Source organism: Antrostomus carolinensis, unplaced genomic scaffold (assembly GCF_000700745.2).
Source record: "Antrostomus carolinensis isolate BGI_N321 unplaced genomic scaffold, ASM70074v2 scaffold39670, whole genome shotgun sequence".
Classification (NCBI taxonomy): Eukaryota; Metazoa; Chordata; class Aves; order Caprimulgiformes; family Caprimulgidae; genus Antrostomus; species Antrostomus carolinensis.
The window spans coordinates 18,479-37,785 of NW_010291330.1; the positions used below are offsets into that span (position 1 = coordinate 18,479).

General features: G+C 44.0%; 1 protein-coding gene across 1 annotated transcript in view; it reads right to left on the reverse strand.

Annotated features, from left to right (window-relative positions):
• Positions 1 to 19,307, reverse strand: part of ULK1 (unc-51 like autophagy activating kinase 1) — a gene marked incomplete at its 5' end in the record, with an annotated part of 79,941 nt that overhangs the window by 16,858 nt on the left and 43,776 nt on the right. Inside the window, 6 exons of the mRNA XM_010175985.1 lie at positions 2,347 to 2,472; positions 6,432 to 6,521; positions 6,862 to 6,922; positions 8,166 to 8,331; positions 10,476 to 10,564; positions 18,098 to 18,148. Of these exons, the coding sequence (XP_010174287.2) occupies positions 2,347 to 2,472; positions 6,432 to 6,521; positions 6,862 to 6,922; positions 8,166 to 8,331; positions 10,476 to 10,564; positions 18,098 to 18,148 (583 nt within the window). The remainder of the gene's footprint in view (positions 1 to 2,346; positions 2,473 to 6,431; positions 6,522 to 6,861; positions 6,923 to 8,165; positions 8,332 to 10,475; positions 10,565 to 18,097; positions 18,149 to 19,307) is intronic.

Genomic DNA, 19,307 nt, shown 5'->3' on the forward strand with positions numbered 1-19,307 from the left:
CATGGCAAAGTCATCCTGATGAAGTGTCACTACATCTACTCAACAACACTACTCGGTGTGTGTTTTACTTTATGCCAGGTTTCAGAAAATAAATGAATAAACAAATCTATTTCAATAGTTGAGATATAAGAATTTGATCCACCCCTCCGTCCCCATCTTTTCAATATGTTACTGCATTTCTCAGACAAATGAATCCATGCTATATTCACATGCTTGGAAAAAAGGAAAGCCCTTAAAATTTTAACCTAAAAATCACTTCTCTTCAGGTTGCTCCAGATTCAGAGGCCTAATGCTCATCAAGTGCCTGGCCATGAAGCACAATGAATACACAAAAAGGGAATGGACATCTGCCAAGGTGAAAAGATACCTAGATGCTCAGTGGCTGAAAGCATTGCTCTCCCATGTTTTTAACTCTCCAGAACATGAGCCATCCAGAAGGCTGAACAGTATCTACCTGGAACTTGCAGAAAAAACCACCAGCTGACTGCTGCTGATGACAGATATGGAATGTCAAATGCCACCCTACGAGACATAGGATAAGCAAGCAAGCAGACAAGCAGGACAGGTGATGTGGCCAAAAGTACACACACATAATTACCACCTCAACCAGCAACATATCTATCCACAAACAAGCTGTGCTACACAGGCACACACCAGCCAGTCAGACGACAGTGGTTGATTTTTCAGAAACAAGAGTGTACGTCATGGTTTGTAATCAAATGACCTGGCAAACATGACGAGGCACTTGGCTGTAATGGCCTATTTGATACACCTGATGGAAAAGTGGCATCACATACTAAATGCTTGATGAAGTTTTCTCCTTCCATTCCTAAAGGGTGTCTACCGAATTTGCTGATTAGAGGAAGTGATGGTGAGAGATAAATATGTCAGAAAAAAGTCATGACTGACGACAGAGGTTTTGAGAAGATGCTAAAAGCAGAGTGTGAATCACCTGACTTCGCCCATTCCTCGAGTTCCTCTGCAAGGACAATGCTAATCTCATCATTACCCAGTGATGACTAAAAGGAGCAAAACATGTCAGTTTGATCCCTAACTGGTAGCTGCAGGCTGTGAACCTCAACTCAGCAGCCTGTCACCAGGTCTGGGGTAGGAGCGTGCCTAGATGCATCCTCTGCACCTTTTCTCCAGAGCTCTCACTTCACACGTCATATGGGCAACCAGGACTCTTTTGTGAGTTCCAACACTAACAAGACCCAAGGTTTTGCTGTAAAAAATACAAGGCACATAGGAAACAGGAAGGAGCTTGCCACAAAACCTGCCACACACTCAAAAAAGTGAACATAAAATAGTATTAAATAACACTGGCATGAAATAATCTTTCTACCAATCCCTGATTAATATCAACAAGCTGTTACTCTGCTTCCGGGTGCACTCTGAATAAGCTTCATCCTGAATTAGGCTGGCTGAAGCCCAAACTTAGGCTGACATAGGTATTACCCTACTTCTGAAATCTAAACTTTAACTAATCCAGATACCAAAGCCACTCATCCAAAAAAAGACATGACACCTCATAGACACTTCTGTTTGAATGCCTCTGCTGTACAAACTCCTTAAGATCCTGTATGAGTCTCCTTCCAACCAGTTTACGACCTGGGCTGCAGTCAACCCAGATTTCAAATCTGTAAGAACGAGAAATTATACGCAAGAAGAGACAGAAGCCCAGTGTGTCTCAGATGTACAAGGCATTCCCACTGAACTCAGGCCAGCTGTATGGCTGAAGGCTGGCATCCAGGTCTTCCTGACAGCCTTCAGAAAGCATGCTCTGCCTCACAGGCATAAATTGCTCATGACTTGATCAGTCTTTGCTGCATAACCAGATTAATATGCAACTCGTGTAAGACACATCATCTATGGTGTGACTAGCTACAGGAACCAATTAAAGTAAAGTCAGGTAGCTTTTGCAGCCCCATCCATTTTAGTTGTTTATCTCAAGTTTTTCCTTTTATAAAGGCATCTGCCAGATGGATGGTTCTCTCTGCTTGGACACTCAACGCATAACTGGCATGGGAAAAGCTGTCAGACTCAAAGGGGCTCAGCCTGCACTGAAAGTTGATGGGAGCTGTCTCATAGACACGCACACAGACAAAATTTACAGTACGTGGTAACAAATAAATCTCAACACTGCTGCAAAAATATCCCAAAACTATGTTACCACATAACACACACCACATTGGCTCCCTACAGCAAGGGGGAGAGCCCATCACACGGGGAAATTCTTAGATGTACAGAGAACAAACTGTAAAGCAGTTTGTTTTGCAACCCCCAAGCTGTAATACAAGAACCCCTGCGCTGACGTTACTCCCTCCTCCCAGCCCCAGCACTTACCGGGGAGAAGCGTATTGATTGGGAGACTGCAGGTTCTGCTCAATCCGCCGGTAGTTATGAATTTGTGTTGGGACTGGAATGGGCACAGAGTGTCCGTACTTGCTGCTAGAAAACTGACCTGGCCGGCTGTTGAAAGGAGACACACAAAGAAAGGCTCTGGTAAGGGGTGTGCCCTCAGCCAGGTAATTGGAGATTTTATCTTCCTAAAGCAACCGTACACAGGGAGCATCCCCTTGGCTGCTGTTGGGTTGTGGGGTTATACTGGGAGTTAGTTCCAAGTCATGTCAAAGGGAAGTGGCACCACACATCTCCTGAAAACAGGCACCTTTCTTCCAGCACAATTCCCACCCACAGACTGCAGTTAAAACCCAAGCACACCACTCCCTCCAGGAAAACTGGAGCCCTACTATTTCAAGCCACAACTGGCCTAGTTTCCAACAGCTCAGATCCACATCATTGAACAGGGGCTAAACACTCGTGGCTCACAAAGGACACCAGCAAAGATTTTGCTGCCAAGTGCTACTTGTGATTCATGTAGAGGTACTGCTGCACCAATGGCATCTCCACAAAAGTCTCGGCACACCACAAAGAGAATACAAAGCTGTGGTGTTATCAGAGTACTTGCAAGTTAACTACAGGGTGGAGAAGGCAACTCAGGAGAGAATATATTTGGGGGACAGGAACTGGTATCTATATACCCATCAAGGTCAGCTAGAATATCACACACACAAAATGGGACAAGCCCATTCTGCAAACTTCAGACTTCTTTCTAGTCCCATCCAAGCAGGTTAATCAGCTCATGTCTGATATCTGCTCCCCCAGGTGACAGTTTCCCCTGTTACTTTCAGTCTGTACACCACTCTATACACAAACCATGCTATACAAAACCATGCAAACACCACATTTAACTAAGGAGCTGCCTAAAGTCTTTTCCCAAAGGCTCCAGAATTCAAGGATTAATTGCCATGGCAATGCTCTTTACAACTGCCAACACCAATTGCAGAGATGTTGCACAGTTACAGAAAGATCTTATTGGTAATGAAAGCTTCTGCAGTCTTCCTTGTTGTCAATCAAGGACACAAGCCTGGGTCTGCCTCTGAGAAGCAGGAAGCATCACTTCTTCCTGTCTAACACCTGAAGTGGAAGTGTTTTACATAAGATGAAAGGAGATATTTAATTCAGCAAGAACGTAAATGCCTGCATAGGGGAATAGAGAAAAGTTTGTGTCTTATTTGGCAAAGCACTCCATTATCAGAATTTCTTTTTTGGGGAAGGTCAGCAGTACTCTGTGATTTACAGTGACAGTGTTGAACAAAGCTGACATGCAATAATGTATCTGCAGATCTCCACACTGTGCACATGAAGACACTCCTCCATCATAAAAGAGCCAAATAACTGAAAGAGATCTTTGATCAAGCTGAAAGACCAAAATGTGGTTCCAATTTCTTTGTTCCTCTCTCAACATGTCGACTAATTTTTTAAGTTCTATATATTCCTCTTTATTTCTTCCACCAACAGAATAGACTTTTAATCTGATGTCTGTCTCTAAAATGCAGCATGAAAGCTTTGATTATTCATTGACATGCCATAAAATAAAGGCATTCAAAGCTTCTGATTGCTCAGTGGAAGGGTGAGGCTTTGGTGTCTCTGCCTTCCACCAGCGTAAGACAGAGTCAGACAGACATAAAGTGAACAGAACTTCAATAAAAAAATCTGAAGGTTAATGTCAAACTTTATACATATCCCAATTTTCAACATAAATTTCAAACACTATCTATTCAATCTGGCCAAAATCCTTTGGAGGAAACTAAGTTCTCAGGTTAAATGAACCCCTCTCTCTCCAAAAGTTATAACAAGTCTTTATAGGAGCCAGGTTTCTCCACAGGGTGCAAGATGCAAAAGAAAGCATCCAAATGAGGTGACATATAGTAAACCTGCTAATTGGCTTCAAGCCTTAAAGACTACGATTGACCATAAATTTGCAAAGATCAAGAGATAAAGCTGGGACAGGAAGTTTACTTGGCAGCAATTAAAAGCTCTTTGAAAATGGTATTAAATCCATTGCTGTGGGATACATCCAAGGAAGTACCTTTCGTTAGACTTAAGAATCTTCAACAAGGAAGTGTTTAAAAAAAACCCCTCAACTGTCAGCATATTTTAATTCTGCCTAGTCCTTATCCTCTTATTTAGTTAAGAACAAGGAGCGCTGCTCTAAAGTGTACCATGACATCCTGAGGAAAACCCACTGTTGGACACTAAAATAGCCTTTGCTTTCTGTCCTAGTTGGACTGCATCCAGCACTGCCTGCTAGCCTAGAGCCACACAGGAAAGAGAGATCTGCTGCTTCTGAGTGAGCAAAGAGAGAGAATCAGGAGTCCTCTGCACCATGAAGCCAAGTGCTGACCCTACAGGCCTCAGGACATCCACAGTGAAGGGCACCAAACCCAGGTTAAAGGTGAGGGCATACCTGGCTGCACCAGTTCAAAACACTTTCAAGGGACAGATCAAAGACCATGCTTTACATTCTGGATTTGGAGTGACTGCTCCCATCTTTCATTACTTATGTCTTATTCCACAGCCTGGACAGGGTAGGAAGTAACTTTTCAGTGTTTCTTCAAAGCAGAGAGAAAAGTGGGAAGTAGCACTAGAGGTTTTGGCATCTGTTCCACAGAAGCTGCTAGGAATGAGTAGGAAAGACAGCGAGAGCAGAAATGTGTTTAGATCATAGCCACTGGCATTGACTTGCCATCTTGTGATCCAGTAAAATACGGTGAGGCCAGTTTGGTGAAGACAGAGGTCAACAGTAAAAAGTAGGCAGCATTTGTAGTCAACTTCCATGAATTTCCACTCATTGCCATCCAGAAACAAGGTGAAATCCTTTAATACTGATCCCCACAATGCAAAGGAATCAGTTAAGGAATAAGCTGTTAAAAAGCTTAGCAGGCGATGGCATAAGCAGCCTCATGCAATTAAACTCCACGCTGTGGTACGTGCTTGCCAATTAATCTGGTCACGTCAGCAAGGCTTTGAGCTATATTTTTCTCCCTTAAATTTGTACGCTTTGAGGCTACGTTTTGTCATTTTCTGGGCTCTGTTTATGTGACGAGTGTGTTCAACACATAGCCTGGGACTACACTGCTGCCTTAAAGATTTCAGGGTCATTCATCTCCCAGTGTGAAATCCCCTTCAATTCTCCTCCCTTGACAGGTGCCAGGTTGACAGAATAGAAGATGAAAGCTCCCCTTCTTCCTCAGTAGGCAAGAATGAGATGGGAAGCAACAGTGTCAGCTCCCTGTAAGCTAAGCATGCATCCTAAAGCTTCAAGCTCTAGAGTCACTGAGATCACCTTCTATAGCCCATTAACGTCTGTGTGTGGGCAGCTGTCACCTATGACATTTCTAAGGCTAAAGCTAAGTTTATAGCAACTGGTTTAGTTGGAACTGAACCTATGATCATGCGGGCACACACCTGTGACTCCAAACAGGGCTCATGTAGTAGCATTGCTTTATGAAAGCAGATGTCCGGAGCGTCAAGCAAACTACAAACAACTAAATAGGTCCAGATCTGTCCTTCATCAGCAAGGAGAGAAGAGCAACACTCCTCCACACTTGCCCTCCTATCCCTTGCCCAGTAATTCAAGCCCATAATAGTTTCAGCCTTGGCTGGAGTGTCGTGATTTAATTCACAGCACGAATTTAGAAACAAGGGTCTTTAGTGGCAACGTGCACCACCTCTGCAGGCTGAGCAGAGAGGGGATGAGTAGCACATACACGCCTGTGGAGTACATTTACTTTCTTGCTTGAAAGTAATCCCTGTCCCCCCAGGGAACAAAGTTAATTCCAGCTCTACTGCATTCTCTCCTAGCCCCTCCTGAGGGCCAGAACAGGGAGAGACAGGCTCTGCAGTTGGGACTGATCAGTGCCTGAGGCTGGGGAGTTTCTCCTGGGTGTTTCTTATTACTCTTTGATTAAAGAGGACATGTGGATCTTGCCCAGCACACCAACATCTGTAAAATCCCCTCCTAGAAGTCAATGGGTGCTTAATTAATCAATGTTGCATAGTCACCACTGAACAGTCTTCCTTACCTGGACGGGCTAGGAGAACTGCTATATGGGGGTGAAGGAGATGGTGTTCTTCCCTGGCTTTCCAAGCCTGCTGAAGTCACCAGAGAACTCCTGAAGAGTAATAGAAAGAATATAGCTGTCAGAGCTTGGGAACCAACCCTGCTCCCTCTCTACAAAGCACAGCAACAGGGCTGTGTCTGCCCAGCACCCTCTGCTGAGTTTAGTCATAGAAGCCCTGGGGACTGTCATGCTGCCCCACATCCACTCTGGCATTCAGGCACCACATGCTGATGGTCAAACTGAAAATGGTCAGAACCAGGCAGGTGACAGTCATCCCTGAAACAAAAGTTAACTCAGCAATATCTTCCCTCCCATCCACCAGAACCCAAAAGTCCCTAATGCACAGTATGCTCCAGTGGCTAAACAATTTCAGTTGCCCTAGTGCTCTTACCCGCTATACATCAGACTGTCTTGGATTGGTTTCCCTCCTGCAGCCTCAGCAGCTAAATCACCTGAGGAACAAGGAAGTACAGAAACATATTAATTCAATATAATTTTCTTAAAAACCTTTATATATTCAGAGCAACTGAGATGTTGGGCAGAATTCCCTGCTCCTCCAAGGCCTGCTGAATTGCTTCTGAAGTCTGCATTTTGCCAAATATACGTGGGCTGAAGCTGACGTGGATGCTGCTGATCATGTTCTGAAGTTTTGGAAAATTTAGGCTGAAAGGGACCAAAACCTGACAGAATCTTTTGGGGCAACAGGTATATGCCCACTTGGTGCAAGCTATTAGCTGCTTTGCAAAAAGACAGTGGTGTACGTTGCACACAGAGCTTTGAAACATCCATGTCCTAAGTGGCAAAAATCCAGGGCAGCCAAATGAGCTGGCAGCACAATACAGGGAGTTTGTGCCTTTGCCAGAACATCTGAACACTGGAAATATGACTGGCACAAGACAAGTGTATACTGGTCCTGTCACTGTTCCCAGGAAAAACACAAACAACACTGAGCTCTTCCTTATTATAAGGATTGCACAGCAGAGACCTTCCACAGATTCCAGTTCTACCCCTCCAAACTCCTGTTTTAATACAAGTAGTGCAACTGTGGAAGGAGGAATCACAGCATTTATCACCAAGTTCCAACTCAGCAAAGCATCAGACACATGATCAAGGTTGAACAACATTCTTCTCCTGGTTAACTAAGGACTCATGTGTGGACATCCTTAGGCACGTGGTTGAACTGGGGCCTGGGCATCTATGTACTTGCCAAGATACTTTAAATCAATTCTTATCAAAGTATAAACACAGAGAGGTGCCAAAATTAAATTCAAGAGGTTTGAAGAAACATTTAACATTTGATTTTTTTTCAAGTACAAAATCCATCTTGCTAGCTGAAATCCTGTCTTGGACTGTGATGCTGAGTGAAACTGAAAACAGGATGACAAGGGAACGGCTTCTGTGACAGGAAGACATTTCCCTGGGAGCCTGCTTATCTGCTTTTCCAGTTGGATTTTAAGGTTCAATCTCTTATTGAGATCTCCAAGTAATCTTTACTCTCAAATCCCATCTTTAAAGGTAATTACAAAACATCCTAGGAAACTAGTCAGAAAGACAGATGTCTCTTCCAGCTTGAGACCAAAAACATCCCATTATTAAACAGACAGGTTTAATCACTCTTTAAACTTTCCAGTAACTATCCTTAACACCCACATCCCCCTCTGCTGAGAACGTCTGCACTTCCAGAAACCAGCTTACTTGAGAACTGTGCCGGGACCATAACAAAGTCATCTGTGTCACAGGACGAATTCTTACTGCTGCTTCCAGCAGAGTCCTTAGATCCATGCAGAAAGCCGGGGGAATCCTGGGTAGGAGATGCCAGCGCCTTCTCCTGCAGCTGCTGCTGCATCTCTCCAAGGGACTGCTAGTTCGAGAAGAAAACAAACACTGGCTTCAGCACAGCTACTTCATCATTCTGCTCCATCCTTTAAACTGAGCTGTACAAGGCTACACACAACATTCTGCTGATAAACCAGGGCTGATAGTTTGCCAGAAGCAGCTGTTTAGTTTACTGAAAAGGAACAGCCTTTTATGTCCATGTCAGAGCAGCACATCTTTTGTTACACAAAACATACTACCAGCATGTCTGATGCTCCCCAGATAAGAAAAATTCACTTGAGGTATTGCATCCTTCTGCTAAGGCTTTCTGGATCAACTATGCATCAACTATGCATAGTGCAGCTCCAAAACAGAGATGAGCCTTCAGAGATGTTTTTGGTTGTTCTTTAAGATAATCTTTTTTTAATTTGTTTTTAAACATTACTCATGCTTTTACAATAAGCAGCACTTGGGAACATGTACATAAGTGTCTGCGCACTTTTGGGACAACCCTGTTTTGCTGTAGTGCTGATAAGGAGCTAGAGAAAAGTCTGAAGGAGACTAAGCATTGAATAGACGAGCACTTCACAGCCATCAGAGGCAGGACAGACACTAAAGTCCCATTTTTCCTCTCCCTTCAGCCAAATAATAGCTAGCCCCACAATCCTTGTGTTTTACAAGCAGATGGAGGAGGCTGGATGCTTTCAGAAAGCTTTAAGACAGCTGAACTGCTGACTGAGCAGATCACAGACAGTCTTCATCCTAATGCATTCTGAGGCTGAGAAATGTTTGAATAAGCTTTCGCTTGTGCCCTGTGAAGACCATTGTTCACCCCTCAGACTCTCCTGCTGCACTAGTGGGCACTCCTTCTCACTGTACATGCAGTACACACAAGTAGAAGGAATTTTCCAGCTGTCAAAGTTGTCTCTTTTCCACCCAGCCTGCTAGCTCTGCCATGCAGACATGGCATTTTTCATGTGCCAAGCCAGTGCACCTCTATTAGCAAACTTCAAAATGCAGAGCAGGACCAGCACAGTACACTTCTAACATGGGATGCCCCTGAGTCTGGCAGTGAGTCTGCACCATCCCTGAGCTTCCCAAACCAGGAAACCTCAGGGAAGAGAGTCTGCTTTTCACACTATCTGCTCATTCCTGGAGTTTTACGGGCAGGAGGGCTTCCGCCAAAAACCCTCTACCTAAGGCTGCAGGGGGGAAGAAACTTTTGGAGATACAATCAGGCAACATTCAGAGGACAGCAGACCTCTCCTCTCTGTTCAGCCCACATCATGAGCACCTACATCAACTTCAGTAGTGCCTCTCAGTCTTTCCCACACCAGGTCCTCACTGCAGATGCGATCTCTTCCACAAACACAGAAAGATTCAGCTATGGCACTCCTTGAAGGAGGCTGAGAAGCCTTGGCCCAAGCAAAACTCACAGAACAAAGCAAAAAAGCAGCAATTCCAGGGAGGAAAAAATTCAGTCCTCCTCCTTTCCCCTACCCATTGCACCACCAGCATTCCTGAGTTCAAAGTCAAAAGGCAGCTTTCAGCAAGAGCCTCCAAAAACAAGCTTTCAGTTCAGCAAGCTGGAGGAATGTCATTTCACTGGTCAGTTAATATTCTGCCCTCCAGAAGTTTTCATCATTTCAGGTAGCCAGAGAGAAAAACCATCAGTTCAGATCATCTCTCACAAGACCAGCGGACTGTGGCAGGTCTGGTTTGAGCAAACAGCTTTGCTGAATGTCCCTCTGTGGCACCTGGGAATGCTGGTCAGGAAGAAGGAGGGTTATCTTAGAAAGGAGGGAGGATATGCTGTCAAGCTGCAGAGACTTTGCTTGAAAACAGAGAACTTGCAGCCGAGAAAGCAGTGCTATACCCTGAATTAGTGACCGTTTTTTGGTTCCAAGGAGTTTTCCACCTCTGCCAAGACAAGCTGGTGTCATTAATACCAACTTCTTTCATAGAGGCTTTTCATATAATAGGAATAGCAAACTGAAATATTTATTGTGGAGAAAAAGACAACCTTCAGTATCTAAATTCTAAACAGACTGGATAAGACACTGAACCAATCTCAGGCTGAATTAAAACATTCAGTGTCTTGCACCAGCTGACAGTAAAAGCAGAGACCTTGTTTCTGAGAAGTAAGAAGGGAGACCATTAACACAAGCAGTACATCTGGGCTGTACTTACAGGAGGTGATGCCAGGTGGGAAGTAGAAGAGCTGCTGGAGGAACTACCAGAGCCTGAACTGGGGTAAGAAGGCATTGGCACGGAAGCAGCTAAAAACAACCAAAGACAAAACTAAGATTAATCAATAATAAGAGGTCTTTTAAATCTTTTCCCATGAGGTTTATCTCATGTACCATCATGTATCTCATTTATCAGTTGCGGCCAATTAAAGGAGAACAAAAGAAAAATTAGCATTCTATTCAGTTATACGATTCACATCCATCCACTCCTCCACGTGCTATTTCACAGTTAGAGCTCCTGGGCTGGAAGGTCTCAGAACCAAGCTGTCTGCTCAACAGCTGACCTACACAAGTAGCAAGATGGTTCCTGCCTTAAAGAGCCTCCAAAGCATCTTTGTAAACGAAGGGAAAGATAAACAGGAAAGTGGACTGAGTTACTCACGTCAGTGGCAGAGGTTAGATGTTAGACCATACCCTTACAGTTTCTTCTTCATCAGACCTTGTGGCTTAGCACACACACATCAGACGGTGGGAGGTCTGCGTTAAGTTAAACACATGCCTACTCAAGCCCTATGTGCTTTCTGCCCAAACAGTCACTCGGGCATCCCAGGCCACATGCTATTAAAAAAATCCCCAAAAAACCCAACAAAACCCCCCCCCCAAAATTAAACATTCCACAAGGAAATAGTTCACTGCTTCCTACAATTCAACACGTTCTCACTCGGCCACTTCTGCAAGTTAAAGTGGTTTTGCTTACTTAATCTCTTTGTACAGAAATTGTTCCCCAGCACTGGCTGTTCTCACATACCTTTCTTTTATGTTTTATTGTTCAATATCAGAACCGCCCATTTTATTCTCTTCATTGTTGTAGTGGCTTTTGAAAGCCTCAGAGGCGTAAAGCTCAGACTGAAAGGACTAGTTAGCATTGACTTTCAGGCAGAAAAGACAACTAAGGCATCACAGGAGAAAAAAAATATATATTCCAATACCTGAATATATATCCAATACCTGAAGGGGGTCTACAAGAAAGCTGGGGAAGGACTTTTCCTAAGGACAACTAATGACAAAACAAGGGGAAATGGGTTTAAACTGAAGGAGGGGAGGTTTAGATTAGATATTAGGAAGAAGTTCTTCACTGTGAGGGTGCTCAGACACTGGAGCAGGTTGCCCAAGGAAGTTGTGGATGCCCCCTCCCTGGAAGTGTTTAAGGCCAGGCTGGATGAGGCTTTGAGCAACCTGGTCTAGTGGAAGGTGTCCCTGCTCATGGCAGGGGGATTGGAACTAGATGATCTTTAAGGTCCCTTCCAATCCAAACCATTCTATGATTCTATGATTTAACTCCAATGACTTATGCAAGTGAGGTTCAGTAAATAACTTATAAGAGCTCAGCTCAGCCAAGGAGGGAGACGAGTCAAAGGTAACACTGGCTTTTCAACAGACTTTGAAGTATTTAGTGGTTCAGATTCCCCAGTTCACCTGCACAAGACTGAACAGTGCAGAAGTTGCAGAAGAGTCACAACATCCCCATTTCAAGGCAGCCTGAAGTCAGATTCCACTCTGCAACCATTTTAGTATTTGAATGACTTCAGGTGGAGACCAGAGGCAATGCTTCCATGAGGACAGGAATACTTTGCTTTGCTTCTCTTCCTTTGTGGTGGCAGAGAGTTAGCACCTTGTATCAGATTTCTGCCTTTACAGGATCTGTGCTAATGACTCTCTACTTAATATGAGGAGGGTTAATAACACCTAGAAGAAGAATGCTTCTGTTTGAAGTACAACTACCTCTGTCATTAATCCCATTAGATACTACAAAGTACTTACTCTGTTCAACCAGATAAAAAAATAAAAGTACATGTCTGCAATTAACTGTTGAAACAGTGTTCTAATGATAAAAGAGTGGGAAAATATGCCTTTTAATACAAGGCTTTAAGAAGTCTTTCCATGTAGCCTATCAAAGAAAGGTAAAGGATGACTGGACCAGTGTCTCCTAGCACAGAGACCAATCACTTAGATGCTGAATTCCTCAGTCTGACAGAGATGTAACAAGATCCAACAAAAGGAAAATGAAGCCAGAGAAGTGCAGACTTAAAATATAGATTTTAACACAAGCAATCAACCAGTGTAACAGTTTAACCAGGGTCACAGTGATCTCCTCCACCCTTTGCTAACATTAACAAAACATGAATGTTTTTCTAAAGGGGTTAAGTCATACTGCAAACAGAGATGGATGCAGCAGAGTCCCAGGCTTGTGCAACAGGAAGTCACAGTGGGATGGCTGCGTGGGGTTGGTGTGCAGTGACACTCTCACATGCAGATACCTTCCCCTCTGTATCAGGTCATACTGGCTGCACTCATTCTGCCAGCACCTTCAGGGTTAGGTCCATAATGAAATAAGCCTCTCACAGAGCTTTGGAATTATTACTTTCTTAGCCTCTGCATCTATTCTACACTTGATTTTGTGCCCTCGATGGACTGTGCTGTTCAAACACACTGCCCTGGCTCTGGTAAAGGAAGGGGGACCATGGTAGCCTGATGATGGGTATTCTGGGAGGTTGGCCTTGGCACAGAGACCTCCACTGCCCGCACACCATGTGCTCTTTCAGTACAGCTGGTTCCCACTCCCCACGCTCAGGGAGCGCACAGAGAGGTCTGAGAACTTGCCTGTAAAATGGAGAGCTCTGTCCTGCCTATACCCCACTGCCTTTGATCTCCATGATCTTCCCACAGCGCCTGCAGAGCAATCCCTACTACCTTCCCTATATATTTAATACCAGAAATCTGAGAGTAGGGGGAAAAAAAGCCTCTTGCCATTTTTATCCTGCCAACCGTTACAGAACAATTCACCTTTGTACAGACAAACTTTCCTAGTATGGAAGGTGTTTTTAAGAAGAGGTACGTGATTTCTGAACTGTATCCACACGTGCCTGCTGCAAGACTTGCATCACCGTTCATTTTCACTGGAATTAGTATTTTTGTTAGAGTCATTTCAGTTCTCTCCCAATGTCCTCCCTGCTCTATTTTGGTTCTGTGTTTATTATTGATTAAAACCTGGCTGCAATTGAGACTTTTCTATTTTTGTCTATTTGCTTTGGACAGCTTTCCATTAATCTAGGAAGGAAGACAAGCAGGCAGACTTTGCCACTATCATCTGAAACTCAAGTTAAAACCCTATTGCATGAAGTACATCTTTAGATACAGCCTCTGTTCATCGTGTTCTTATTTAAAACCCTGCAAACTCCCCAAATTCACATTGTAATGCTGTGCCCTGACACTAAAACCAGACTATCGTGCATGTAGAACCATGAGGTTTAGCTCTGACAATCCCTCTCTGACCAACATATCCCTGTTGGTGCATTTTTCAGCGTCAGCCATGTAGAACAGCTTGAAAGAAAGACGCTTGCTTCCATCTCCTTTACACACCCAGGCACTCCCAGCTTAAAATTAAAAAGGGTGCAAACACTTTGGCTCATCATGTTTTCAGCTCAAGTCTGAATGTGGTCAATGTTAACATGAATTGTAGGCCCCCACCCAAATCCAAAAATTGCTGGATTGTAATTGTAATGTAAATAAGTCTGTTTTCATAATTGTCCTCTCCAACTTGTTCCAGCAACAAAACAGTCATCGTGTACGTTGCATAACCACCACCAACCGGTTTCAAAATGGGAGAGCTGGGAGCCGTAAAGACAAGCCTCTGCTCCAGCTGTGTGGATTTTGATACTGGATTCTATATCTGCAAAAATCACTGCTGACAAATCATCCTACTAGGTTGTCCTAAAAATATCCAAGCCTCAAGATTTTATATAAAGCATTGTTTGGAAATTGAGTTTTACACACACTAGAGAGACATTTTTGTGATTATCTGGATTCAGTTAAAACCAGTCATCAAAAAGTTATTTAACTGCAGTCTCTGAAAAGGCAATAATAGTTTGAGTGCAAAAACTGAAAGGACTTGCCCAAAGAATAAGCTGCTTCTTTGAGTTAAAAAGCTTGCACCATTGAAATCTTTTACATGAAGAAGTCACGGTGATTTTTTGCTAGTTTTTATTTGAGTATTTCATGTACAATAAGATTATAAAGATGGTAAAAGTCGAGTTAAGCCTGACAGACACTCTCGTACACTTCTGAAGCGTAACCGCTCTGTTTCATGCCCTCTTAACTCAAACTAAAGGAGGTACCAGCTTACCATTCATTAAAGGCAGGAGTAAAAAACCTCCAAAATATCCTGCACAGGTACCAATTACAATGTGTTTACTGAGAGAAGACTTGCACAAGCGTCTAATTATGCCTTCTCATGCATTATTATTGTAACACACTGCCCCATACCATATGCTGATCAGACCTGGCTACAGACAGACAACGTTCTGACTAGACATGGTATTTTAAAAGCTTTATTAATAATTTTTTACACATCTAGAGTACATGCTTAGTCACAGGTACAAACCCCACAATATAAAATAAAATATAAATAAACAAACAAAAAGAAAAGTACACAGTTTAGTTAAAGCCCAAGGCTCTGAACCCACTCTCCAGGCTGAAGCCTGTGGCAAACAGAGCTTTGTGGTACACCCTGTGTGGCAGCAGATTTAGGTCCTTGCTTCACTAAAGGAGCGAGATGGGAGAAGGGACACAAGAACAACCATCCCTTGGAACCACAGTGGAGAGGATGAGCTTGTCAGAAATGTCGTAGGTAAAGATTTTTGACAGAAATGTTGATTTGGCTGAAGTGTCTTGAAAAACATGCAAATTTATTTAAATGAAAGCACTCCCCCCTTGACAACTTCAAAATTATCTACTTAGAGAATTATCCATATTTGAGGATTCTCTCAATTTTCCAGAATTCCAAAATTATGTTATATTAAAAAAATTCTGTATAATTCCAAGAGATGGTGCACTAACACGTACCCACACAGAACAAACAGCTGATGGCTCTGAATTTATTTTTAGTCATTGTGTTTTGAGCAGCTCTGGGCCAGCCTTGATGGAGTTCAGGAACCCAGGTGCTGTGCTTGGCTCTGCACATTGGTGACAGCTCTCTTCTGCTCCCACCACCTGAGGGCAGATCTGCCTGCAGGGTTACAGAGGTCACCACACACTGCTCAGACTGCAAAACTTTCTCATAAGGAAAGGAAAGGAAGCAGCCCTTGTTAAAATTAGTTTGGGACCTAAATGGATGCAGTTACCTGCATTGCAGTGCAGGTGCATCTGAACTGGAAGGTCCTTCAGGCAAAACCTGCACAGTGGATCCCTGAGCTCAGCTGGGGTCTCTGTGCATTGACCACTCAACAGCTTCAACTCCCACACACAGACGCTGGTACAGATCATCCAAACTCTCCTAAGAGAAACTTGAATAATCAAATGTGAATGACCTAGTCCTGCTTCCACCCAAGTCAGTGGTAGCCCAATTATCAGCTCTCAGGGAGAAAAAAACCCAAAACCATAAGGGCACACTGTTCCTTCCTAAATTGTTCAATGCAAGCCTGAAGACTCTAATTCAGTTTGAGCGTGACCATTATGATTCAGATGCAGTCCTATCACTTCTCTTTGATACCTCCTACACTCATGATGCTGAGATACATGTTGAGATGAAGTAGCACAACAAACTTTTGGACTCGTCTTAGTTCTGCACACAAAGCCAGGGGAGCCAGCCCCTGAGAAACTACAACCTTGCTAAGTCATCTACTTCCACTAAAACTGTGCAATTAAGCATGCCACCATGTTAAGCAGCATCCCATACATCTCACATGAGTTTGTTCTTATTGAGATCACCATAACCCAAACCTTTGCTGACACACTGGCTCTTCTCTCACCTTTTCAGATATCAAAAGGACCAACATTCCCACAGGCAGCCTTTCTCATCCAGGCTCTTCACTGCACTTCCCAGAGGCCTTCATCCATCACTGCCCAGGCAGCAGCAGAGACCTCCACAGCAGACTACAAAACCCATCTTCTCCAGAAGCAGACTTCTACCAGTTCACAATAACTTGAAGGCCTCCAGCAATGGGGAGATATTTCTCCCTTCAAAACCAGTAGTGGTCTCTCCTGCCTGGAGAGGACTCCAGGCTGTGGACATATGCCCGGAAGTAGGGACCAGCAGGGCAGCAGAGAGGTCTGGAGTTCAGATAGTCCTTACTTGCCAGTAAAGGTGTCTTTTTTATTGCACCTTGACCCCACACCGTTAATTTTGGTGCAGCTGGGGGCAAAGGCTGAGCTACAGTCCCCTGCTCACAACGGTGCCTCTGGTTTCTGCACAGCAAATGTGCACAAGTTGGAAACTGAGGCCAAGTCAGGAGAACCCTCTGACTGCAGGGTGGTTTGCAGGGGGTTTTCTGTTCCCCTGGCCAATGAAGCAATGGAACTGCTGGAGGTAGGAGATGAGCTGGTGGGCATGCAAGAACATGCCGAGGGAGTCCTCTGCCCACAGGGGGATCGGACTTTGAAGGGTTTTTCCCACATGGCAGTGGTATAGCAGGCGCTGAGAGCTGAGCTGGCTGAGGAGCAGTCCTGCACAGGCAAGGTCCTTTCCTGCCTGCAGAGCACTCCTGTTTTACAGGACTTGCCCCACATCTTGCTGGTGCAGATGGAGTCAGGGGCCTGGCTCGCTTGCAAGCTCTCCTAAACCAGAAGCGTCTTTTCCTGCCCGCAGGATGGTCACCTAAGTACACAGTTAAAATCTGTATCAGGAACAACTGAGAAGTCCTGCTCTGGAAGCAGGAGACTGTCAGGAGTGACGTGGACACCAGAAAAGGGGCGTTCATCCATGACATAGATCCAAGAGGGGCTCTGTGTTCAGAAAGCATTGGACATGCTTCCTTTGAAACTTCCAGCCTTTGCACTGGGCACCCCAAAACAGTCACTGAAGAAAATCTTGGCTCTATTACTTACTCAGGAGGATCCTTCCAGAAGATGACAATTATACACAAATCCACTAAACCAAGTCTCTTGGTCACAGGACTATTATATGCCGTACACTAGAAGCAGTTCTGAATTGTTTTCCACTGAAAACAAACCTCTGCATCATAGTACATGTGGTTGGAAATTTTCAAAAGTTTTGAATCAAAAGAGGAAAGAAAGAATTTTCCAAGGAAATCTGTCTTTGATTTGGCCAGTTCTCACAGAACACCCAAACTGGATCCCTCTAAAACAAGATTTATCGAGAATTTGGAGGTAAATGCTGAAAGAAGATTTGGTATCCGGAGCCTGCCATTTGGCACATCCAACCTAAGGCACCACCTGGCAAGCAGGGACAAGAGTGCCAGTTTCCACCATTCACTAACCTGCATTGTCCTAGAGGTGTGGATGAAAAGCAAGGTGATGCTGCACAGTCCTGTTTACCTACAAGCATCCCCCCCCGGCTGAGTACTTCATACAAATGAATACATTTCAAAGATACATTTACTTCTACTTTAGGTTTCTAAATAGCCACCTAATCATCTCTTTGAAGATAGCTCAGCAAAATTAAATACATTTTGATATAAAAATCTGGACATGACACAGTAACAACTGCTGAATCTCTGCCTAAATAAACAAGAAAACATAAAGCAATCTTTTTCTTTCTTTTTGAACTAGCAGCAAAGGAAGTCATGTCACAGTTCAAAGAGTTATAATAAAAAATGTAACACTTACATTTTTTCATAGAGGCACTTGCATCCAAGAACGGGTGATGGAAAAATTCATCTGAAAACAAATCAAGAACGAGGACTCAGTTAAAGGAAATGACTGTAAGAAGTTTACAGAGCAGTTACAGCATATCAAGTTACAGTATTTTACAGTGGTTTTTCCATGCAATCTAGTCAACCATGGAAGTTGACTGACTGTGGTTGATTATAGTAGTGGTCACCAATGCAGACTGGGGACTGGATGCAGGACCTACTCATAAAAAAAGGATGGGAAGTTATTTGGATCCAAGAATTGCTATGTAAGTATGAAAAAACACAACAAAAAATGAGTGGCTCCCCTGCCACCAGCCATCTCTGCAAAATCAACTGCGGGGCACAGAAAAGGGAAATCAGCTGAGGCAGTTACATGAAGGAAGAAAGAGAAGGAAAAAAATCTTTGCCAAAGGACATGAGGGTTTGTACCTCGGGACTCACCACCAGTACTAACAGATTTTCCTTCTCCCCAGGGCACTGAAGAACTTAGTAAGGTTTTGCTGCAAGCTACAACCCTGGGCTGCCAGGGAGAATACACTAAATTAATTGCTAATGCTCCTCTGTCTTGCAAAAGCTCTTACACTTGTAGGGACAGCAATCAGTTATTGAGGGCCAGATAATGTGACTACATCGAGACCTGGCATGGCCATGTCTGTGTATGTGCATCCAAAGCTCCTATCAGCAAGAAGAGAGAAATCCTAAGGCGCAAAGCAGCACTGAAAGACAAAGTCCCTGGCTGATCAGGATGGTAAGTCACCTTAATTGTAGGGATCCAGGGGAACTCTATTTATCACCTTGCGCTGCCACTCATTCCACAGAAGAGGAATGATGGACAAAAGGACTCCTACTGAGTGATCTTCCATCACTCACAGACCCAAGCCCATTCTGCACTGAAGGCAGAAATGCATTTTCTAAAGGGCCACCACAGAACTACAGCCCAGAACTCCCTCCCTTTCACACCAGACACAACTGCTGCTTTCTTCACTCATTACAGGAGGATATTCCACAGATCCAGGCCAAGAAAAGCTTCTGTCCTGGCTTGCTGGAAACCCTCTACATGTTTGCCCATTCTCACAAGTAGCCACCCCTCCTGACTCCTGTGTCTCTGATCCACTCCAGCTCCATGCCAGAGTCCTCTCCTATCACAATCAGCAACTCAGCCTTTCAGGAGGTTAGTCACGGAT